The sequence below is a fragment of the Chenopodium album genome, chromosome 22 (assembly GCF_948465745.1).
Source record: "Chenopodium album chromosome 22, dcCheAlbu1.1, whole genome shotgun sequence".
NCBI lineage: Eukaryota > Viridiplantae > Streptophyta > Magnoliopsida > Caryophyllales > Amaranthaceae > Chenopodium > Chenopodium album.
Window position 1 is genome coordinate 26,615,398 of NC_137855.1, and position 22,121 is coordinate 26,637,518.

Sequence of the window (22,121 nt, forward strand, 5' to 3'; positions counted from 1 at the left end):
GTGGAGATAATCTTTTCAGGCGTTGAAGCATATTCATGACGGGGCATGAGTGAAGAGCGAATCATGCTAGTTTCTATTACTTGAGATGTGGTTTATTTCTTTCAAATATTATATTATGTTATTCTTATGAGACTAACGTAAAGGTTTTCATGATTTAATTGGTTTTTATAAGGGCCTTCAATGGTTCCAAGTTGTAGGTTGATTTTATTTGTCTTCGTTTGACTTTGGTTTTAATCTTTACTTTCGTTTGGTTGACTTTTAAGTTGACTCGTTTTTGAATGGTTTTGAGTTAAGTCTTCCGCTATGTGTCTTTGATAATTGCCTTAGCCGTTTTCACGGTGGCGGTAATGTCTTAGATATTCCTAAATCGTATTTTAAAAAGAGTAAAGTGTATTTTAAAGGAAAGGAATTTCTAGGGTGTTACAGCCGGCATCTTCTCCTTCAGTTCATTGACGGCAACCCTCCAAAGCTCGTCGCCTTCTTCTGCTTTGTCGGTTCTCGCCGCCTCCGCAACTGAATCCGTGGATGAATCTGCAATTCCGGCGGCTGAGGAGGTCATACCGGCGGTAGATGGTGTAGCTCCTATGGATTGCTCCCCTCCGTTCTCACCTCCGAATTCACCGCCTCCTCCAGTGGGTTCGAGACCCTGCTCCTACACGTGATCCGGATAAGCGCACTATAAAACTAAATTTTAGATTAACGCGAGGCAGTGATAAGGTTTGGAAATGGGTAAAAGAGGTTTGCCCCTTGAAACGCTCGACTTCAGTAGCAAATATGGCAGTCCCTTCTCCATTGGATGGTCCTTCGAATGCTGTCCGTGTTTATTACCCCCGAAAAAGCGCAAAGGTGGTGGTGGTCAAGTGGTATCTAGCAGTTCGTCTGACTTTACTGAAGGTATGGTGACTCCCTCTTCTGAGTCACCATCGGGGCCATGAATCTAGCTGCTTGGAATTGCAGGGGTTTAGGAAATGAGGACTCCCCTAAATTTCCTTACTTGGTTACTTTAGTCCGCCAGTTTAATGTAAATATTATGTTTCTTATAGAAACTTTAGTATCTGTAGATAGGCAGTTCAGAATTTTTGATGGGTTTTGTGGCACAGATGCGGTAGGTCTTAGTGGGGGCCTAGTTGTGTTTTGGTTTTCCCCTGTACATGTTGTTCCTCGTTTCGTTTCCGCTCATGTAATCTTTTGTGAGGTTCATGTTTCTGGTGAAGAAATAAAACATATCCTGTTTGTGTATGGATCGCCCCATATTTCCCTTCGTAATTCGATATGGTCGGAGATCTCTACTATTTTGCAACATACTCCATCTGCTGTGTTGCTGGGTGATTTAAATCAGGTTGAATATACATGAGACAAGTTAGGTGGCTATCCTGCTATTCCTGGCAGGTTCAAGTTTATTAATTGGAAGTTAGATTCAGGCCTCGTTGATATACCTTACTCAGGTCCTGCGTTCACTTGGACGAATGGAAGAGAATCAACAAACCCAACATTTGAACGTATTGACAAAGCTTATTGACAGAGTAAAGTCGTATCCCCAAATCAAAAGAATTACCTAAGTCCTCTAACTAATGCAGATAGGGAAGTAGGGTCGAGTCCACAGGGAAACAAGTCTTTCTACTCCTAATTAATTATTATAATCTAAATTATCAGGGTAACCAATGTTGTTGTGATTAAAGGAGTTATACTACAAAGAATAAAATTAGGGAGAAATAAAAGTAGGAGAAAAACAATGAATAAAAGACCTAGGGAATAGGTTCACCAATAAATAATAATTCAGGGTAAAACATACTAATCAATCATTAATGTATCAATTAATCAGATCATAAAGGGCTTTCGCTACGTATTACAATCATAGAGTTAATTTACCGGTATTAAATCTCATCTCTCGAATCTCGACTTAACCATTTATAAATTAACCAGCCTATTGAAACTAGGCCTAAATATCAATTCTCATCTCTCGAATCTCGAATCAATATTGCTAAACTCATACAATTAAACACAATTAAACCATCGCTAATCTAGTTGCAGAGCATTAAATCAATCAATAGGAAATTAATCTAGCATTGACAATTAACAATAATAAATTACCCCTTCATATTATTTATGGATCCCCACAAACCCTAGAAAGAAAACTACTCGGACATAATTAAATCTAAACTAAATAAAGTGATTAAAGGAGACATAATAATAATAACAAGAATGAAATAAACTCGTATTGAAAATAAATAATAAAATTAGAGTAAAGCGATAATAAATAAATAAATTGAAGTAGAACTATACTGTAGTAATGAAAATCTCACGGAAGTTGGAAGCAACATAAAACAAAGTCAACTATCTCTAATATTCTAAGCTACTCCAATAAAAGCTGCGGAAGAAGTTCTAAAATATAAAACCACTCTCACTCATGGGCAAAAAAAAAAAATGCCACTCTCTCTCTAGTAACTTTCTCACTCCTCTTTTTCATTTTTTCTTATGGGCATTTTATTTAAGAACTCTTCCCACACTCATGGGCTAAACAAAAAAAAAACCACACCACCATCTCTCCTATATTTTCTCTCACAAACACTCATGGGCCCATAGGTACTGTAGCAATTTTATTTTGCCATTCCTATGGGCATTTGATAATCTCCTCATGGGCATATTTTTTTTTGCTCATGCGTGGGATAACATTTTTACCATTTTTACCATTAAATTCTCCTCATGGGCATTTTTTTGCCCATGAATGAGAGTGCTCTAAGCTAATGATTCTCAAAACTAAAGAAAGCTGACAAAGTCTAAAAACTAATATAAGAATTATATCCCCAAAACTCCCTCCTTTGTTGCCACGGATTTGGGTGTTTATATAGCCCAACAAACCGACATAGCAACATTCCATCTTACTCGCCCGATCGGGCCCGCTTCCTTCACGCCCAGTAGTTCTGACAGTGGGCCTTTTCTCCCTTGGGCTTATAACTGAACTTATATTGTATTGTGATTTGCTGGCCTCATAACTTAGCCCGCATACTAGCTTAGTTTGTAATAATAGCTTGTAAAACTTGGACACTTCTTTACCAATCAAGCCCTTAATCACCAAATTAAATTCCTTTAACTCGGTCTTGGGCTTATAATACTCGGTCATAAAATACGATTCGACTCTAATATCTTTGTAGTGACTTAATAAGCTCGGGAATCGTCATAATTCTGCAAATTCCTACAAAATAATATCAACTCTACAAAAACACTAGAAAACGCATATTAGTAGTAAAAATAGCTCCGCAGAGCTCAAATAAGCACAAATATGACCGTGGGACAGGGAATAAATATATATATATAATAGACTTATCACTTATGCTACTCAAAATTGGCTTGACTCTTATCCTGATACGGCCCTTTTGCATAAGCCTATTTTGCTTTCGGACCACGGAGCCATAGTGTTAAGGCTAAAATGCCCAGACACTCATTCAAAAAAACCTTACAAAATAGGAAATTGGTGTTTATTAGCCCCTGAGGTGGTTCGCATTATAGCGTCGGACTGGACTGTGCCTACTCCCGGCTCTCCTATGTGCTCTATATGCCGGAAATTAGATGCAATTCGTCGCCACCACCAAGGTTGGTGTACCGCCCATAAACGGATGTGGGGTATTAATTGGCGGCAGATTCAACAACATATGGAGTATGTGTCTGGTTCGTTAGACTCCCATGTGGACAGATGCCTTTTTCTTAATACTCGGGAAGAAAAGGTCGCTTAAATACAGGCAGCATTTATGTACTGGAAGCAACGGTGTAAGCTGAAATGGGATGCGGAAGGGGAATCTCACTCTCGTCTTCTGTTTTCGGCTTGCCAAGTTCGTCAGCGGCAAAATAAGATTCATAGCCTGAAGGACGAAGCGGGTTCCTGACATCGAATCAGAATTCAATCTTGGAGTTGTTACTTTCCAATTTTGCTCAACTCTACAGGTGTGATTCGCATTCTTCAACATCCTCAACTGATTTCCTGCAGGACCTCTCTCTTCCTCAGTTATCACAAGATGAAACTCATAATTTGCTGGTTCCATTTTCAGAGGTGGAAATCTAAGAAGCCATGTTTTTAATAGGTGATAACAAATCGTCAGGTCCGGATGGTTTTCCTAAAGTCTCATTGGCAGCTTGTTGGCCCACTTGTCACCTCCGCGATTCAGTATTTCTTTGCCCATGGGTATATGCTTAAGGAATGGAATCGCACGTTCATCGCTCTTCTGCCAAAAGTAGACGCCCCGGAGCAGTGCTCCCAATTTCGTCCGATTGGACTGTGTACGGTCCTTTATAAGTGTATTGCTAAATGTCTTACACGGCGACTTCGTCGGGTCCTCCCATCCCTTGTTTCGAGTTCTCAGGGTGCTTTTGTTCCAGACCGCTTGATGGCTGATAATGGTTTGTTGGTCCATGAACTGCTCTCTTATATGTCTTCCTCCTCTACGAAGCATTGTTCGGCAGCGGTCAAGTTGGATATGAGTAAGGCTTACGACCGGGTTGATTGGGGCTTCCAATGGCATATTCTTGCGGCCTTTATTTGGCTTTCCTCCATACAAGGTCCAAGTTATTCGACAATGTGTTACAACGGTGTCATACCAAATCTTAATAAATGGGTGCCCGACTCAGACTTTGTATCCCCGGTGTGGCCTACGCCAGGGAGATCCTTTATCACTGTACTTATTCGTGCTTGTCATGGAGATTTTCTCCCGCATGATTAAACGGGCTGAGGATCTCAAGTTATTTCAGGGTATTCGGATTTCGAGGAGAGCTCCGTCTGTTTCGCACTTATTTTATGCAGACGACGCCGTCTTATTCTTCCGAGTCTCCCCTTCGGCCTGTGACCAGGTGTTGCAAGTCATCAATAACTTCTGCTCCTGTTCAGGCCAGATGATTAATATGCAGAAGTCGTTTGTTAAATTTAGTTCCAATACGCCAGATGATTTTCGAGAATACTTGTCAAAGGCTCATTGCTTGCAAGCTCGTACCTCTCTGGGTTCGTACTTAGGTCTCCCTATCGATCTGACTCGCAGTAAATGCAGGGATTTCCAGCCTCTGGTGGATAAGGTTGTCAAAAGATTATCGGCTTTTGCTTCGCTCCGGTTGATGCCTGCGGCCAAACTAATTATTATAAACTCGGTTCTTGTGGCCTCTTTTAATCATATCCTTTCAGTTTTCCGAGTGCCAGCCTCTATCTGTGACAGGATTGATAGATTACTGCGGCGGTTCTGGTGGAAGTCGACCCCATCTATGAGAGGGATTGCTTTAGCCCCCTCCTCTCTGCTTCACTTACCTAGAGGAATGGGTGGCCTGGGTCTTCGGAAGATCGAATGTTTTAATTCTGCTTTGTTGGCCAGGCAGTCTTGGAGGATTATGCATAATCCTCAGCTTCTAGTCTCGCGTGTTCTCTCCGCCAGGTATCCGTCCCTCTTGCTGCCTTCAGCTGACTCGATCCCTCCTAGGTCTTCCTGGGGGTATAAAAGCCTTACGCATGGTTGTTTGGTTATTAGCCAAGGTATAGCTTGGAAGGTGGGCGATGGAAAAAACATTAGTCTCCTAAGGGATTGTTGGGTTTCGGGTGTTCAACCTCAGGTTAAGGAGTCAATTCTCGAGTCGGAGATCCCGACTCAAGTGTCTGTTATCATTTGCCCACGCTCTCTTTCGTGGGACATAAAGGCGGTACACCGCCTATTTCCTCCTTCTATAGCCTCGGCTATTCTAGCTATGGAGCGTCCACTTCAGGTTATGGATGACTTCATGTACTGGAAATTCACAAAAGACGGATCGTTTTCTACAAAATCTGTGTATTCCATTCTTTTATCGTCCACATTATACACCGTTCGGCTGTCGTTGATTCCTTCCAGTTTGTGGAAGCGTTTTTGGGGTTGGCCTTTACTTCCACGTTGGAAGGTTTTCCTGTGGAAAATCCTGTGGAAAGCGCTCCCGACGGCTAATGTTTTGAATCGAAAAGGTATGTCCATCGATCCTCGATGTGGGTTTTGTCACGACGGGACTGAAACCACGTCTCACCTGTTTATGGACTGTCCTAGCACCCGTATGCTTTAGCATACCCGGCCTTTTAATTTGCAAATGCAGATGGATGCTTGTAGCTGTTTAGAAGAATGGATTTTGCAACATTTGCAGCTGTTTTGGGTGTTTTTGTCCCTTGGGAGAGTTACAACTTGAAGATTGGTCCGGAGGGCTTCTGTACCTGCAAAATCAACGAAGACACCGTTAAGGGTGGTGCTCCGCCTCCAACGCTCAAGTTAGTAACTTGAAGGAGAGTAAAAAAGTGCGGAATTTAAGGTGGGGATCTGCTTGGATTCCAAGCTCAGGTGTTCTCTGATGAGAGAGAAAATAGGGTGTAATAAATGTTTTGTGAATTTTCTGAATGTCCCCCATTTTGGGGGAATATCTCCCTATTTATAGGGTCCTTGGGAAGTGTGCCCTTTCCTAGGTTATTTTAACCTAGAATTGATGGGCTGCGCCGCCAAATAGCGGATTCTTGGGAATTGGGCCCTTGAAGGCTGCAATTCTGGGAGAGTATCTGGAGAGGCCACGTGTCAGCTGGAGATTGGCCAAAGATGATCTGCCAGCCTTTGACACGTGGCACCTCCTCATTGGTCCACTTGTCAGGGGTGAAAAATGCCCCAAACATTTGCCCCTCACAGGTGCCACGTGGCAGGCCACGTGGTACCTTGTGACACGCGTCACCCCATGAAGGGTGAACAGTAAAAAACGGCTATTTTGACAGTGATGACTGTACTTCACGCCGTTTCACCCCTATAAATAGGGATTTACCCCCCCCCCCCCATCTCTCCTCTTTACTTTTACTCATTTGACTTTTCTATAGAGAAAGAAGGAGAGTTTTTAGAGAGAAGTGCTCTGATCCCGGTTGCGTTTAAGCAAATTCAAGATTTCCGTGTGCTCTTTCGAAGTCACCCGGTCACCGGTTGCTTTGCCGTTTTCAGATTTTTCAGAACTCAAAGCAAGGTAACCATCCGTTTCCTTCTTTAAGTTTTCTTCTTTTTTCTTTTCTTTTTCTTGAGCCTGTATACATCGAATTCCGACTGTATACATTGATTTTTTCAAAAATAAAATGAACTCTCCATTTGCACACACGGCACTGCCTAGGACGCTCAGCCGGTCACCAGGGACGGCTGAGTCTAGAACCGGGGGTGCCTTGTCTGGAGTTTCTGGAGTGCTTTGCTCATCTCCGGCTTCTTCCCTCTCTGTGTCTGTGCAGGACACAATGGCAAGAAATAAACAAACGGCTACCAAGCCCAGAAGGCAGCGCACTAGGGAAGTAGTGAGGGAGGAGGATTACGAGGGAGCTGAGCAAAGTAACTCAGCTGAGGACACCCCGTCTACCTCAAGCAGCAGCAACTCAAGGGGAGACGGTGAGGAGACCGCCTCCTCCCCAGAACAAAATAACTCAGCTGAGGAGCAAGAAGGATCCGGGGATGAGAAAGAGGACCTTGCTGAGGCTTATCGCCAAACAGCAAAGAAAGAAGCAAACCCGGATCCTACCAAGACCCGGATGAAACCTGGTGATAGAGCCCTTCTTGAAAGCGGCTTCGAGGCTTTCAAACAACAACACCCCTTTGGGGAGGATTGGGACATCATCGTCCCTCCGGCTAATGTTGTTCTAGCCTGGAGGGATGACATTGAAAATGCAGACAACTATTTCGTCTGCTACGAGGCGGTGATAGAAGCCGGCCTCCGCTTTCCCCTTCATAGAGGCATCCGGAAGATCCTGAAGGGATATGACCTGGGAGTATGGCAACTTACGCCTAATTCTTGGGTCAATATCTTGAGCTACATCGCCGCCTGCGAGCTCCAGGATATTGAGCCGAGCTTCACTGCCTTCGCCCACATGCACTATCTCAAAAGTGCCCCAGGCGGATATGGAGCGTGGTACAATATCTCCACGCTCCCGGAGTACTTAATGACGTTGGACAAAGTGTCCAAGTGGGGAGGCAGGAAAGACAAGTGGTACTTGGTTTCCTCCCCACAAATAAGAATAAATAGGATTCTCCGGCGCTACAACAAGGAGCCGGCTTTGGTGGGTCAGAAGTGCGTTCGCCCAGCCCTAACCGCCAATGCCCGGGAGCAAATAATAGAACCGGAGTTTTTCAAAACAACAACTGAGCCCTTGGGGGATAGGACTCACATAGTTGTTCCAAAGAATTGGATCCCCCACCCGGATTTCTTTGCGGATGAGAGGTTCTTGTCCGCCTGCGGGTTGAGCCCTATGTTTCCAAAGGGTAGATACACTCACACACCCGGCGGTCTTCCGCCTGCATTTTAACTTTATTGCTTTTGAACTTGTTTTTGTTCTAACACTTTATGCTCTATTTGCAGAGGAAGCTAGGAGGATGGTCGACCCAGCTAAGACCCCCCAGAAATCCGCGGCTCTGCTCCGCAAAGAGAACATCCTGGCCAAGAAGGCCAGCATTGAGGCCAAGGAGGCCAAAAAAGGAGGGGTAAGACTCTTCAACTTTACTTGAAATTTTTCCAAGTTTTTCTGACTCCGGATGACTGACGTTTTCCTTGCACTTTTGCAGACCTCAACCGGCATTCTTCCCCGCTCAATGACAAAGGTCTTAAAAAGACCTGGGGATGAGAGCCTTCAAAAGCCGGCTGCTAAGTCCGGGAGGAAGGCCACCTCAACATCCTCTGGCGTTAATGCCAAAGGATTTCCAACAACCGGGGGTAAAGGCCCCGAAGCCATGGCTACTCTGAGTGAAAACTCAGAGAAGTTACGAAAAAAGCCGGATGCTCATGAAGCATCGAAGGATGGCGAGCCATCCAAGGCTGCAGGTGGTGCTGCAGCCGCAGGGGAGGAGCCGGCGAAGGTCGACTCAAAAGGTAAGATTGAAATTCCTTGGCCGCTTGACTTTATGCGCGTCAAGACTATGACTGACCCTTCCGGGGGTTCTGTGAGTAGCCGGCAAAGAATGAATGCCAAATATGCTGCCAGTCTCTCACCAAGTCCTTCTTATGCTGCAGATGCTACTTCTGCCCCGGACCTGGCGGGGTTTGGAAAACGGATGGTGAGAACTCTCACCCAGACGGAGAAGAACTCCATACCCAACCGCCACGAGGTCGACTTCGACCAGATTCTGGGGCAGCTGGCGGAGGTAAGTGAAACATGCTCCTTATCTTTTACGTTTCCTTTTACTTCACTTTGTCTTTCAAATTGCTAAGTTTTTAGTTTCCCGGATGACCTTGCTCAGGTTATGGTCCGGGTGGATGGACTCCGGTTGCCTTTCCGGAAGAAGCAAGAAGAGGTAACTGATGCCAAAAGAAGGGCTCAAGCTAATCTCAACTCTGCTGAATATGCCTATGTAAATTTTGATGTTGAGATTAAAGCCCTCGAGTTGAAACAGGAGGAGCTGGTCAGGACTTTAACGGCTGCTAACGATGAGGCCAACAACAAAATCAAAGATCTGGAGCTTCAGCTGAAGACTGTCGGCTCCAACCTTAAGGCCTTAGAGGGAGCTGACCAAGAAAACGTTGCCCTCAGAGCAGACAAGTCCCGGCTGATTGCGGATCTTGCCACTCTGAAAGGCAAACATGCTGAGGAGCTCAAAGCTGAGCAGGACCGGCTCATCAAGGAGAATGAGCGGGACAATGAGATCCACCTCCGTTATGCTTGGGGGCTTCTCTATCCTGAGGTAGACTTTGAAGTCTATAAGCTGAGGTACAACTACGCCACTGAGGTGTATGATGCTAAGGCTCTCCAGGATCCTGCTCCGGCTCGCTTCAAGGAATGGGCCTTGGAGAACGGTGCTGAGGTTTCGGACACAGAGGAGCCGAACCTTGACGAGATTATAAAGGAAGTGAACAAGGAGAATCAGCCTGAAGCGATTGAGATTCCGGATGATGTTCCTTCAACAACTCCAGCCCAGCCGGAACAACCAGCAGCGTAGCTCCTCTCCTTTTTTAGCGGCAGTATGCCAACTTGCTTTTCCGGCCTGTGCGCCGAGTAATTGTGTAACTTTTTATTTTTTCTTCTCTGTATTCCGGATGTGTATCCGGCTAACAATTATTTCTGGCCTTGAGCCAGTTTATTTTATGAAGTACACCGACCCAGTTGGTTTTCTTATACTTGCATAAATTTTCAGTTTTTTCAATTTTTCACTCTTGCATACATACTCAATGTATACTTGTGAATTTGCCTAACTTATAAAAAGCATGCAGCGGACACATATCCGGCTGTCTTTGCCCCTGGACGGCTGTGTGGTTGGTTTAATCCAAACAAAGAGAGGATTGATTGCCTTGGAAACTTCTCATACTTAAAAGAGTATGGGATGTTTGTAAGGCAATCAATCACAATAGTGATTGCCCCAAACCAAGTACACAGCCGGCCAAATAACAGGCATGCAACCTCTGCCCCAGTCGGTGTCAAACCGTCTGGGTATGCTTCATAGCCATTACGTAAAAAAGGGATTTGCCCCGGAAGTACGCAACTTAAGGAAAATTTCTCTAAGTAAAAGACTTTCGATGTTTCTCCGGCTGATACTTGTAGGTAGCCGGAAATTTTCTACTAAAGATTACTTAGGGGAAATAATATGACCAGACAGCTATGAGTTGACTACTTTAGCCACTCAATTGTTGCCGCCTGCATGGGCTTATAGAACAAGCATGGTGGCTGTTCTCTGCGACGATTGCACTCGGAGGGGTGTCGCAGGATGCCTATAGCCATATTGGAATAAACGAATTTTGAGAAAATGGACAACCATCTGGCCCTTGGCCTCAGGTCCAGCTATTAGACCGGCTGCTAGCTGCTAAACGGTTTTGTGCTTAGCTTTAGGATCCGGCTGTTAGCCTCTTGTCACTATGGACTTTTTTGATTTCATATACTAAGTATCAAACTTAGTTTTTATCTGGCCATTGGCCTCAAGTTATTCACACGTTAAAATTACTACTGTACTTTTTCAACATTAGCATGGGTAAACCCAAATGGAAATAAAAGACAATAAATGAAACAAAAGCATTTCTCATTAATACTTCTTGTTACAAAAAACTTACAATACTCAGAAGTAGTACTTTTTTAAGTTGTCTACATTCCAAGTTCTAGGCAGGCGTCTACCGTCTGGGGTTTCCAGGCGGTATGTGCCATCCCTAACTTCTTCATAGATCCGGTAGGGGCCTTCCCAGTTAGGAGTTAGCTTTCCAAGCTCATTGGCCCTACCGGTTGCCTCCATTTTCCGTAACACAAAATCGTCCACTTTCAAAGGGCGTTTGTGCACTCTTTTGTTGTAGGCTCTCGTCATTCTCAGATGGTATATCTCATGTCGCAGGGCAGCATTGCCCCTGCGTTCCGGGAGGGAGTCCAATGCCAGCCGCATGGCCTCCCAATTTGCCTCTTCATCATAGAGCATCACTCTGAGCGTAGGCTCATAGTGTTCAATGGGTAAAACGGCTTCAGCCCCATATACCATGAGAAACGGGGTTTCTCCGGTTGACCCCTTAGCAGTTGTCCGGATGGCCCATAACACATGAATTAACTCTTCAGCCCATGGGCCACCGGCTCTTTCAATTTTCTTTTTGATTCCGTCTGAGATGAGTTTGTTGAATGCCTCAACCTGACCATTTGCTTGAGGACGGCCGACTGAGGCAAAATAACTTGAGATACCCTGATCTCCTAACCAAGTCTTGAGCTGAGGCGTTTCAAACTAAGGGCCATTATCAAACACCATAGACATAGGTACCCCAAACCGGGTGATAATATTCTTCCATATGAAGGAGATGACATCCTTTGTCTTGATATTCTTAACTGCCTCCGCCTCCACCCATTTGGTGAAGTAATCCACAGCCACCAAAATATAGCGCTTTCCGCCTGGAGCAGGCGTATATGGCCCCAATATGTCCATGCCCCATTTAGCAAACGGGACTGGGCTGTGGATTGCCGTCAGATCAGTAGCCGGGCGATGTATTAGCTTGCCAAACCTCTGGCATTTATCACATTTCTTCACAAATTCCTTGGCATCTGCCTCAAGGGTAGGCCAAAAGTAATGCCGCCTGGCTCTGACGGCTAGGGACTTGCCGCCTATATGGGAGGCGCAAAATCCCGCATGCAGCTCTTCGAGTACTTCCTTCCCCTTTTCTGGGGTAACACATTTCAACAAGGGCTTGAGAAAACCAGCCTTGAAGAGTTCTCCGTTTCTCAACTCGAAGTTTGCTGCTCTCTTTTTCATGACGGCTGCTTCCTGAGGTGAATCAGGGAGCGTGTCGTCTGCAAGATACGCCCGGATGCCATCCATCCAAGTAGAACTTCGATCCAGAATTCCAATGGGCTCTTCATAAATACTTCGTTTTTCAAGAACTTCCCAAAAGACTGACCGAGGCGTATCATGGCAGGCGGATGATGCCAATTTTGATAATGCATCCGCCGGGTGGTTATCTGACCGGGGCACTTGATTCAATCTGAACTCCTCAAGTGTCCCAGCCTCATCTTTGACAGCCTGAATATATTTGATCATTGCCGGATGGGTCGCTTTATAAGTGCCCTCATACTGGCTAACAACCAACTGAGAATCAGAGTGAGCGTCAATCTTTGTTGCCCCTGCTGCCTTACACATGCGGATTCCGGCTAGCAGGGCTTCATACTCCGCCTCATTATTCGAGGCCTGAAACTTGAACCGTAGTGCATACTCATATCTATCTCCTTCTGGAGATTCACAAACTATGCCTGCACCACAGCCGTTCTTTGTAGAGCTCCCGTCTACATACACCTTCCAAACCTGATCAACATTATCCGGGAAGACTGGACGAGTCATTTCAACAATGAAGTCGGCAAACGCCTGACCTTTCACTGCTTTCCTTGGTTCGAAGGATATTTCAAGACTTTGCATTTCAATAGCCCATTTCAGCATTCTGCCGGATGACTCCAAAGTGGACATTGGCCGCTTGAGGGGCTGGTCGATGTAGATTACCACCGGATGTGCCAGAAAGTATGGCTTCAACTTTTTGAAGGCCATATATAGAGCAAGACCAAATTTTTCCACCATGGGGTACCGGAGTTCAGCATTTTTTAACACATGACTAATGAAATATACCGGGAGCTGCGTACCGTCTCGTTCGGAAAGGAGAACGGCACTGAAAGCATGGTCTGAGACGGCTAGGTACATGTACAACTTCTCTCTTGGCAAAGGACTAAAAAGCCTTGGCAAAGAGTGCAAGTGTTCTTTCAACTTCTGAAATGCCGCCTCAGCATCATCCCCCCATTCAAATCTAGTCTTCTTCCTGATTGCTTGGAAGAAGTAAAGGCATTTGTCACCTGACCGGCTGAGGAACCTCCCCAAGGCGGCCAGGCAACCGGTGAGTCTCTGAACTTCCTTGACAGTGCGGGGTGACTTCATGTCAATTACCGCCTGTATCTTCTCAGGGTTAGCCTCTATCCCCCTTTGATCAATCAGGAATCCGAGAAACTTCCCAGACTCAACACCAAAGACGCATTTCTTAGGATTTAACATAACCTTATGCCGCCTGAGTGTGGTGAATGTTTCTCGGAGATCAGCAAGATGATCCGCCTGCTGCTTGGATTTGACTATCATGTCATCAATATACGCCTCTACATTCCTCCCAATTTGATTAATGAAGACTGTATTAATCATCCGTTGGAATGTAGCCGGCGCATTCTTCAAGCCAAACGGCATCACAGTATAGCAAAATAACCCCTGATCAGTGACGAAGGCCGTCTTTTCTTGATCTTTTTTCCACAGAGGTATCTGGTGGAAGCCGGAATAGGCATCCATAAAACTCATCAAGGCATGACCGGCTGTTGAATCGGCCAAACTGTCAATTTTTGGAAGTGGATAACTGTCCTTTGGGCATGCCTTGTTGAGATCTGTGTAATCTACACACATCCGCCAGGTACCATTCGGCTTCTTTACAAGCACAACGTTTGCCACCCAGTCGGGGAAATTACAAGGCCGAATGAACCTGGCATCCAACAGCTTTTTTACTTCGGCAGCTGCCGCCTGACTTCTTTCCTCACCGTAGTTTCTCTTCTTTTGTCGGATGGGCTTCATTTTTTGATCCACGGCGAGTTTGTGGACAGCGAGATCCGGGCTGATGCCTGGCATATATCTCTTCCACTTCAAAGGCAAACACGTCTTTGAATTCTTTCAGCAAGAGGTGCAAGTCTGCACCCAGAACAGCATTAGCAACCGTCCCAACCTTAACAGTTCACTCTGGACGGCTGTAGTCCAGAACGAGATTAATACTCTCACCAGCCGGTTAGGGACGGAGCTCCTCTGACCGTTCACCGGTCAGTGATTGCTATTTCTTTTCTTTCTTCACCACCACCAGCTCTGCAGCTTTTCTCTTTTTACCGGTTGCTGGTGGGGGTGAGGAAGCATCCTTGACATTGTCAAGGTCTATTGGTTCCTTCCCTTGGTCGTCTGCGGCCACAGTATCCTTGACGGCTGAGAGATAACACTCCCTGGCCGTCTTCTGATCCCCGTTCAGGGAACCAACAGAACCATCATCCCTCTCATACTTGATGAGCATGAGAGAAGGGATGATTACTGCCTTAGCTTCATTGAGGGTTGGCCTCCCAAGAATGATGTTATAGGCGGTCAACTCCTCAATGACCAAGAATCTGACGACCATATGTCGTCCCTGGCCCTTCTCACCCAGCCGGATGGGTAAGTCAATTCTGCCGGCTGGATAGACCATCCCACCCCCAAAACCAACCTGGGGGTGGGTGACCGGATGCATGCTGCTGGAGTTGTATTTCAGCTTCTGCAAGCACCGGAGGCTGATGATGTCTGACGAGCTGCCGGTGTCAATAAGGATGCGCCCAACTAACTGGTTGGCGACTTTGCATTCAATGACAACCGGATCGTCATGCGGGCGGCGGACGCTGCCCCTGTCCTTCTCAGTAATGAGGACATCCGGAAAAGTGGAGCTGGCAGACGCCTGCTCCTCATCATCCTTATCCATCTTTCGAAGATGGCTTTTGGTGCCCCGGATGGTAGGGCCACCACAAGAGAATCCGCCTGCTATGGTGTAGACCGGATCCTTGTCGGTTTCCGAACTACTTGCAGGCTGGGAGACAGCCTTAGAGGACTGACCCTTGTTCTTCTTCTTTGCCCCGGCTGGGGACTTAGAAATATAGGACTTCAGATGTCCTTTGTCAGCCAGACGGTCCAACGTCCGCTGTAAACTAAAGCAGTCGTTGGAATTGACAATATTTGTTCTTGTTCCGGGATTGGACGGAACTCTTCATTGGATTCGGCTTCTCGATGGACAGCCGGTCCTTTACCTCCATGAGGATGGAGTTACAATCCTTGTTAAACTCGTACCGGGGAACGTACGGTTTAAACTCTTTTTTCTTTTTCTGGGACGGCTGCTCAGAATCACTGACCGCCCAGACTTCTTTTCTTTTCTTGCTCTCTTCTTTTTTCTTCGCCGGCTGAGCAGGCCGGCTCTCTTTTTGCTTGTCAGACTTCTTGGAGTCCGACTGGTTACCAGGCGTACAGAGGTCGGTTGCTTGTATATAGCTTTCCGCCTCCCTCAGGGCCGCCTGTAGCGTAAAAGCCCCTTTTCTGACGAGGTCGAACTTAAAAGCCGACCCGTCTCTCAGACCCTTGAAAAAGTCTGTACATGCTACCTCGTCAGACAGCCCCTGGATTTGAATTCTTACCAGGTTGAACCGCCTGACATATGAGCGTAGCCCTTCTCTCTCTCCCTGCTTAATGGTGCTCAAGTCTAAACTTGTCTTCTTAGCAGGGATGTTCATTGAGAAGTTGGTGGCAAACAAGAAGGCTAGCTTCTTGAAGCAATCAATAGATCCGGCTGGCAAGTTGTCAAACCATTGTTGGGCAATGCCCTTCAATGTAGCCGGAAAGCAACGGCACCAGGTGGCATCATCCCAACCTTGTAAACACATTAGGTTGGTGTATGCCATCAGGTGATCTTCAGGGTTGGTGGTGCCATCATAAGCACCAACCAAGATGTTTTTAACCTTGGCCGGCTGAGCCGCCTCGGTTATATTGGCTGCAAAGGCAGACGGCTGTTCGCCTAGCCTCATCAGCCGGAGCTGCCAGTCCAGTGGCTGGGCATTGGTATATGCCGCCTGACCTCCGAATGGGGGTGGCTGCATGAACTGGAGGCCATATTGCCCATACTGCACCTGGGGTGCGTATGGCATAGACCCTATCATCAGCTAAGGTTCGGTGTTGACGGATTTACCGCCTGTCCGACTCTCATGCAAGGACATAGAGTTCCTTGCAGAAGCTTGCTTGAAGCTGTCTGGAAAGCTTGAGGTAGAAGCTAACTCAGACTGCTCTTGCCTCCTTCGGTTGATGACTTCTCGAGCATCAAAGGTGGAGGCTTTTTTGCCATCCGGCTGGGGTCGCCGGGGCATCAGAATCTTAGGCCAATCAAGTTTTGCGGCTGCCTTCTCCTTTGGGTGAGGAGTTGGCTGCATGTCCTTGACCGGCTTCTTCTTCTTCCCATTATTGGGAGTCTTTTTAGCCGGCTAACTCTTGGAAGAGCCTGCCTTGTTGTTGATCATTTCCTTGATCTCACCCTTGAAGGAGTTCATGAATTTCATGAGCTCGTTCCGGGTGACTGGAGCTTCTCCTCTGGCCTTTCGGGTTTACCCGTCTGACCTCCCAGTGGGCCGGCTACTAGGGCCCGCTTGATCCAGATTTCGTTCCAGCTGATCTCTAGAACGGATGGATTTAGAGATGAGAGAACTATCCCTAGAGATGTAAGTCTCAACATCATTGTCTTCTTCTTCATCCTCCTCCTCAGTGAATACCTCTGGCTGAGGCTGAGGTGGAGGCTGGGGGATTTCAAATCCTACTGGCTGAATAACCGGTTACAAGTCTTCCGGGTTACCCGTCTGAGTACCCGGACGTAGAGAGGTAGAATTGAGATTTGGTACAGAATTTTGAACCATCTTGAGGTACTCTCCCCACAGACGGCGCCAAATGTTTTGGGTGTTTTTGTCCCTTGGGAGAGTTACAACTCGAAGATTGGTCCGGAGGGCTTCTGTACCTGCAAAATCAACGAAGACACCGTTTGGGTGGTGCTCCGCCTCCAACGCTCAAGTTAGTAACTTGAAGGAGAGTAAAAAAGTGCGGAATTTAAGGTGGGGATCTGCTTGGATTCCAAGCTCAGGTGTTCTCTGATGAGAGAGAAAATAGGGTGTAATAAATGTTTTGTGAATTTTCTGAATGTCCCCCATTTTGGGGGAATATCTCCCTATTTATAGGGTCCTTGGAAAGTGTGCCTTTTCCTAGGTTATTTTAACCTAGAATTGATGGGCTGCGCCGCCAAATAGCGGATTCTTGGGAATTGGGCCCTTGAAGGCCGCAATTCTGGGAGAGTATCTGGAGAGGCCACGTGTCAGCTGGAGATTGGCCAAAGATGACCTGCCAGCCTCTGACACGTGGCACCTCCTCATTGGTCCACTTGTCAGGGGTGAAAAATGCCCCAAACAGCAGCAGTTTCTCTTCCCCAAAGATTGGTATGGTCTTCATAGTTTTGTCTGTTACCTTTGGGCTATTTGGGTCACTAGGAACAACTTGCGGTTTCGGTCGAAGGTGTTTTCTCCTCAGTCTGTTTTTCATGTGGCCGATTCTTGGGTTTCTAGATCTATGAATGTTAGCTTATTTCAGGAGGCTTCTCTGTGTTCTGCTCCTCCAGGGTTCTCTCATACCGCTGGTCCGACTCTAGCCCCGGATGCTTTTGACGTGGAACTATTAGTGGATGGTGCGTGGGATGGCCATGATAACTCAGCAGGCATTGGATGGGTTTTCATTCACCGACCGTCTACTAAGGTCCTTGGCGGTGGTGCCCAGGCTTGCTGGGCTACTTCGGCTCTTCATTCAGAGTTCCTTGCTTGTTTCTTTGGGTTACGTTTGGCACGGTCTCGTGGTTTTTCGCGAGTTTTAGTATCCACAGATTGTGCTGCGGTGGCTTCCGTGTTTTCGTCGACTTCTCTGGCAGATATTTCTGTTATCTGGGTGGTTCAGGCTCTTCGCGATCTCATCAGAGATTTCTTGGTTTTCCAGAGTCGCAAGGTCCCCCGAGACGAGGTGTCTGCAGCTCACTGTTTGGCCACTTCAGCTCGTCGGAAAGAAATGATCCGTTTTCGATTTTAGTTTTTTTGTCTGTTTTTTCTAGTACTTTCTGTCAAAAAAAAAAAAAAACATTTAGCTGATTTTTGTAGTATTTCGGTAGAGTCGTATTTTGATTTCTAAATTGTACTGAATAAATTGAAGAATCTATATCTATATCTATACATCTATATCTATATACACTATTAAAGTCCTAAAATCACTCAACTTCCTTATCTACAGTAGCTTTCTTAGCTACAGTAACCGTCACATGAAATGACGATTCTGCCCTTGTATTGCCAAATGAGAGAACTCTTTCTTGCTTGCCCTTTCCGTCTTTTTGGCCTTTCTTTCCCTCTCAAAGCCAGATTCTCTTTCCTGGGTCTAAAAATTCATCCTCTTCTCACTCTCTCTCATCAGCAGCCTCATCTCAATTTTTCTCCCATCCGATGAAGCGTACTACCGACGCCGGTGGAAGAGACATCTTTGTTGCAACTCCGGTGAGAAGAAGAGGCTGTTGATCTAGGTTCTCGTTTCTTTTGCCGGTGCGGTTTTAGGGGTCTTCCAGATGCGGATGAACGTAGCCTAGCCCCAGCCTCACCTCCTCTGTTCATCTCTCTTTCTCATTGAAGCAGCAGTTCAGGTTTTCTGTTGAATCGCACTTTAAACTCTAATACTCGTATCCTCCGTTGAAGCAGCTTCTGAGGTAAGTTTTTTTTTTTTTTAATCATCATCATATCAAGTTCACAATCTAGGGTTTATTTTTGGTCTAATTTAATTTCCAGTCATTGGTTCTAAATACTAAGATTATGAAAGATTATAACCAGCGGTTAGATTATTATTGTTTTACCAAAAAAAGGAAATCATGAGCCTAATTTGATTATTTATTGGATCAAATATCCCTAATATTATTTTAAGTGATTTTTTGTTGAATCAAATTCGGTTGCTAATGTATTGCACAAGCCTTTAATGTTGGGATTAACTGTGAAATTAGACCTCGTTTCCCTGGTTTTGACCCAAATTTAAGGATCAGACTTTTCTGTTCTGTCTCTGTTAGGAGTCAGGAAGTTTTGATTGATTTAGATTAATTAAAATTTTTATAAAAGTTATGAATTATTTTGTCAATTAATAGATGTTTTTTTAATGGGATAATAAAAGTTTTAAAAAACAATAATATGATTACCTCTGTAAGTTGGGATTATTCTTAATTGTAAAATTTTATATAAACAAACATGCAACTTTTCTTATAATTATTTATTGGTAATTTTGCATCCGATTCTGTAAAATACTTGTTTGTCCCCAATTAACTTGTTCATCATAGATTGATAAGCAGGGATGTTTTGATTTCAGGACCCCAATCAAGTCTATGGATATCAGGTTGAAACCATGTACTACTAAGTTACAAGATGATAGCCTAATGTTAGATAGGCTATCTAGTTTGCCTGTTGATTTATTTATTCGGATACTTTCTATTCTTCCTACCAAAGACGTTGCTGCTACCTGCACATTGTCCAGAAAATTTAGACGTGCATTTCCATGGATTACGAGCCTAGACTTGAGTGATTCGCCCGTATCAAATTGTTTGCAACATCCACATGCAATAGAACGTTTCCCTAGTTTTGTCTCTTTTGTTGAGACTGTTCTGCATCGACACCAGTCTCCATATCTCACCAGCTTTAGACTTCATCTAGGCAAGGACTTCCCCAACACATACTTGGCTTTCGCCAAACATAGAATTGGATGTGAGAAAGGCTGTTTTCCAGACTTGAAGACCACACAAATAAATGCGTGGATCTCTTTTGCTATAACCCGTATTGGCCTCAAGCAACTTGATCTCCGAATTCTTGTGAGGGAACCGGGTGAGCTTCCACCAGCTATCTTCACGTGTGAAACGTTGGAGGTGCTGAAACTTGATACCAACCTCGGTCTTGATCAAGCTTCCACTATGCCATCCTTTCGTCTTCCAAACTTGAAACTACTACACCTCTATTCCACTCTCATTAACGAGGATGGCTTCCTGCCAAGGTTAGTTTCAAGCTGCCCTTTACTTGAAGATCTCTTCGTTGTAGCAAATTGGAATCATGTCAACTACACACATATTTCTTCGTCTTCTCTCCGGAGGTTGCATCTAAATATATTTAAACTTGGTGAAAATGAATTTCAAAACACTGATTTCGTGCTTATCAATACTCCTAATTTGGAGTACCTTCACTATTTTGATAATCTACCTATGCGAATTTCTATTACAAATATGAGTCGGCTAGTAGAAGCAAAATTTTACTTTAAGGTTGCGACATTAAGTGAAGTTGAAGATCTTCAAGTATTGCTTAGCCTTAGCAAAGCTCTCAATAATGTTCAGCATTTATTTTTTGACAGCATTTCGACAGAGGTTTGTTTAACTTTCTAGTTTTGCTCCCTGTTTTCTTATTTATTTATTTATTTATATACTCCCTCCGTTTCTTTTTTATTGTCTCATTACGAATCTTGCACAAGATCCCTCATGAGGTTTAAAATTTTATTTTATTTTTAGAAGTATTAAATTTCATTTGCAAAAGGAGGGTAGTATAGAAAAGCAATATATAGTATGTATTTTATATTATGTAATGTGAGATTGACTTATTGCACCTTAAATTGAAGGTGCTAGATGTTGGTGGTATAGAGGATAAACTGCCACTGTTTCATAATTTGAAATATCTAGTGCTGGTTTTTTCTGGTCTTAACTGCTGGGATAAAATCGTTTCGGCATTTCTAAATCGTTCACCGGTCTTAGAAACTCTCTTCTTTCCTAAGGTTAGTCTGTGACTTACTTCACTTGTGTATTAATTTTACATACATAGAAAAAGTTCAATTTAAATAACTCCAACTCCGCCAGTGGGTTTTCCGCTGCCAGTCCAACCCTTGATAAAAGAGGGCAGTGTAAAACTTTGTCACATCCCATGGCATGAACCACATTGATCGAGAATAGTACTAGGATGGGTGACCTCCTGGGAATTCCTCGTTTTGGTTCATGTAGCCGACCCCGCTTATGGGATTAAGGCGTTCATGGTGAACAAGAAGTTCAATTTATATATGGCGTAAATATGTTGATGTTGATTTTGATTGGGATCAACTTTGCAGGGATTGATAACATGTTCACATATGGGTGGACAAATTCCTTTTCCTGAAGAGAAGATACTCGAGGAACAAGAGTTATTTAATAAAACTCTAGCAGTGATTCCTTCATGTTGCAGATCTCATCTTAAAAGAATTGTGATTGATTACTACTATGGGGAGGAGCGGGAAGTGAGGTTGATCCAGTTTTTGTTGAGACATGCTTTGGTGTTGGAGGAATTGGTCATAACTAAGGGTCCTAATGCTGTAGCACATAATATGGCGCTCGAAAGTACTTTGCTGAGTTTACCAAGGGCCTCAGCTACATGTTCAATTCTGTTCAATTCAAAAAGAAAGAAGACAGCTTCCTAGGCATATTTAATTTGCATATCAAAAGGTAGAGTCGGATGTAAGTGGGGCGGGTCAGATAGGAGATCGCCTCAAAATAGGTCCAGGTTTGGTGGGTAACTGGCTGCCTGGCTGCGGATGGAGAAATACCATACCTGCCATGGGTGATGGGGGTGGGAATGGATGTACCCGCCCCCAACCCAATTATGTACTTATATGTATGCAAATAAATTAATTCAACTTCTCCGGTGAAGATATACTTATGTATTTTGTAATTTTAATTTAATTTTTTGTGCAATGACCTTAGATGATTTTGTATTGAGTCGTTAGTGAGACGGGTCCAAATAAGAGATAATCTGTATCAATTTTGGAATATATTTTGTAATCTTGCCCCAAATTAATAAAACAGGTTTATATGAGAAATTCTTGGTGCTACTCTGCTTCTGCTAGCATTTTAGTCATACATTTGATATAATTTCATTGGTTTATATGACATTGTATTGGTGCTCACTTGCCTCATTTCAAGTATTTTTGCAGTGCAACTCTCAGTAGTTGTGATTTTCATGTTTATAACGAAGAAAATGGACAAATTATACATGCCGAACA

The 22,121-nt window shown here is 44.6% G+C and overlaps 1 protein-coding gene across 1 annotated transcript; it reads left to right on the forward strand.

Annotated features, from left to right (window-relative positions):
* The first annotated feature begins 18,440 nt into the window (after positions 1–18,440).
* Positions 18,441–21,950, forward strand: LOC145605527 (F-box/LRR-repeat protein At4g14103-like). The gene is made up of 4 exons (XM_081661595.1): positions 18,441–18,783; positions 19,428–20,466; positions 20,715–20,867; positions 21,195–21,950. Exons 2-4 carry the CDS (start codon positions 19,444–19,446, stop codon positions 21,537–21,539), a joined length of 1,521 nt encoding a protein of 506 aa, XP_081517721.1. The 5' UTR covers positions 18,441–18,783; positions 19,428–19,443; the 3' UTR covers positions 21,540–21,950.
* The last annotated feature ends 171 nt before the right edge of the window (positions 21,951–22,121 follow it).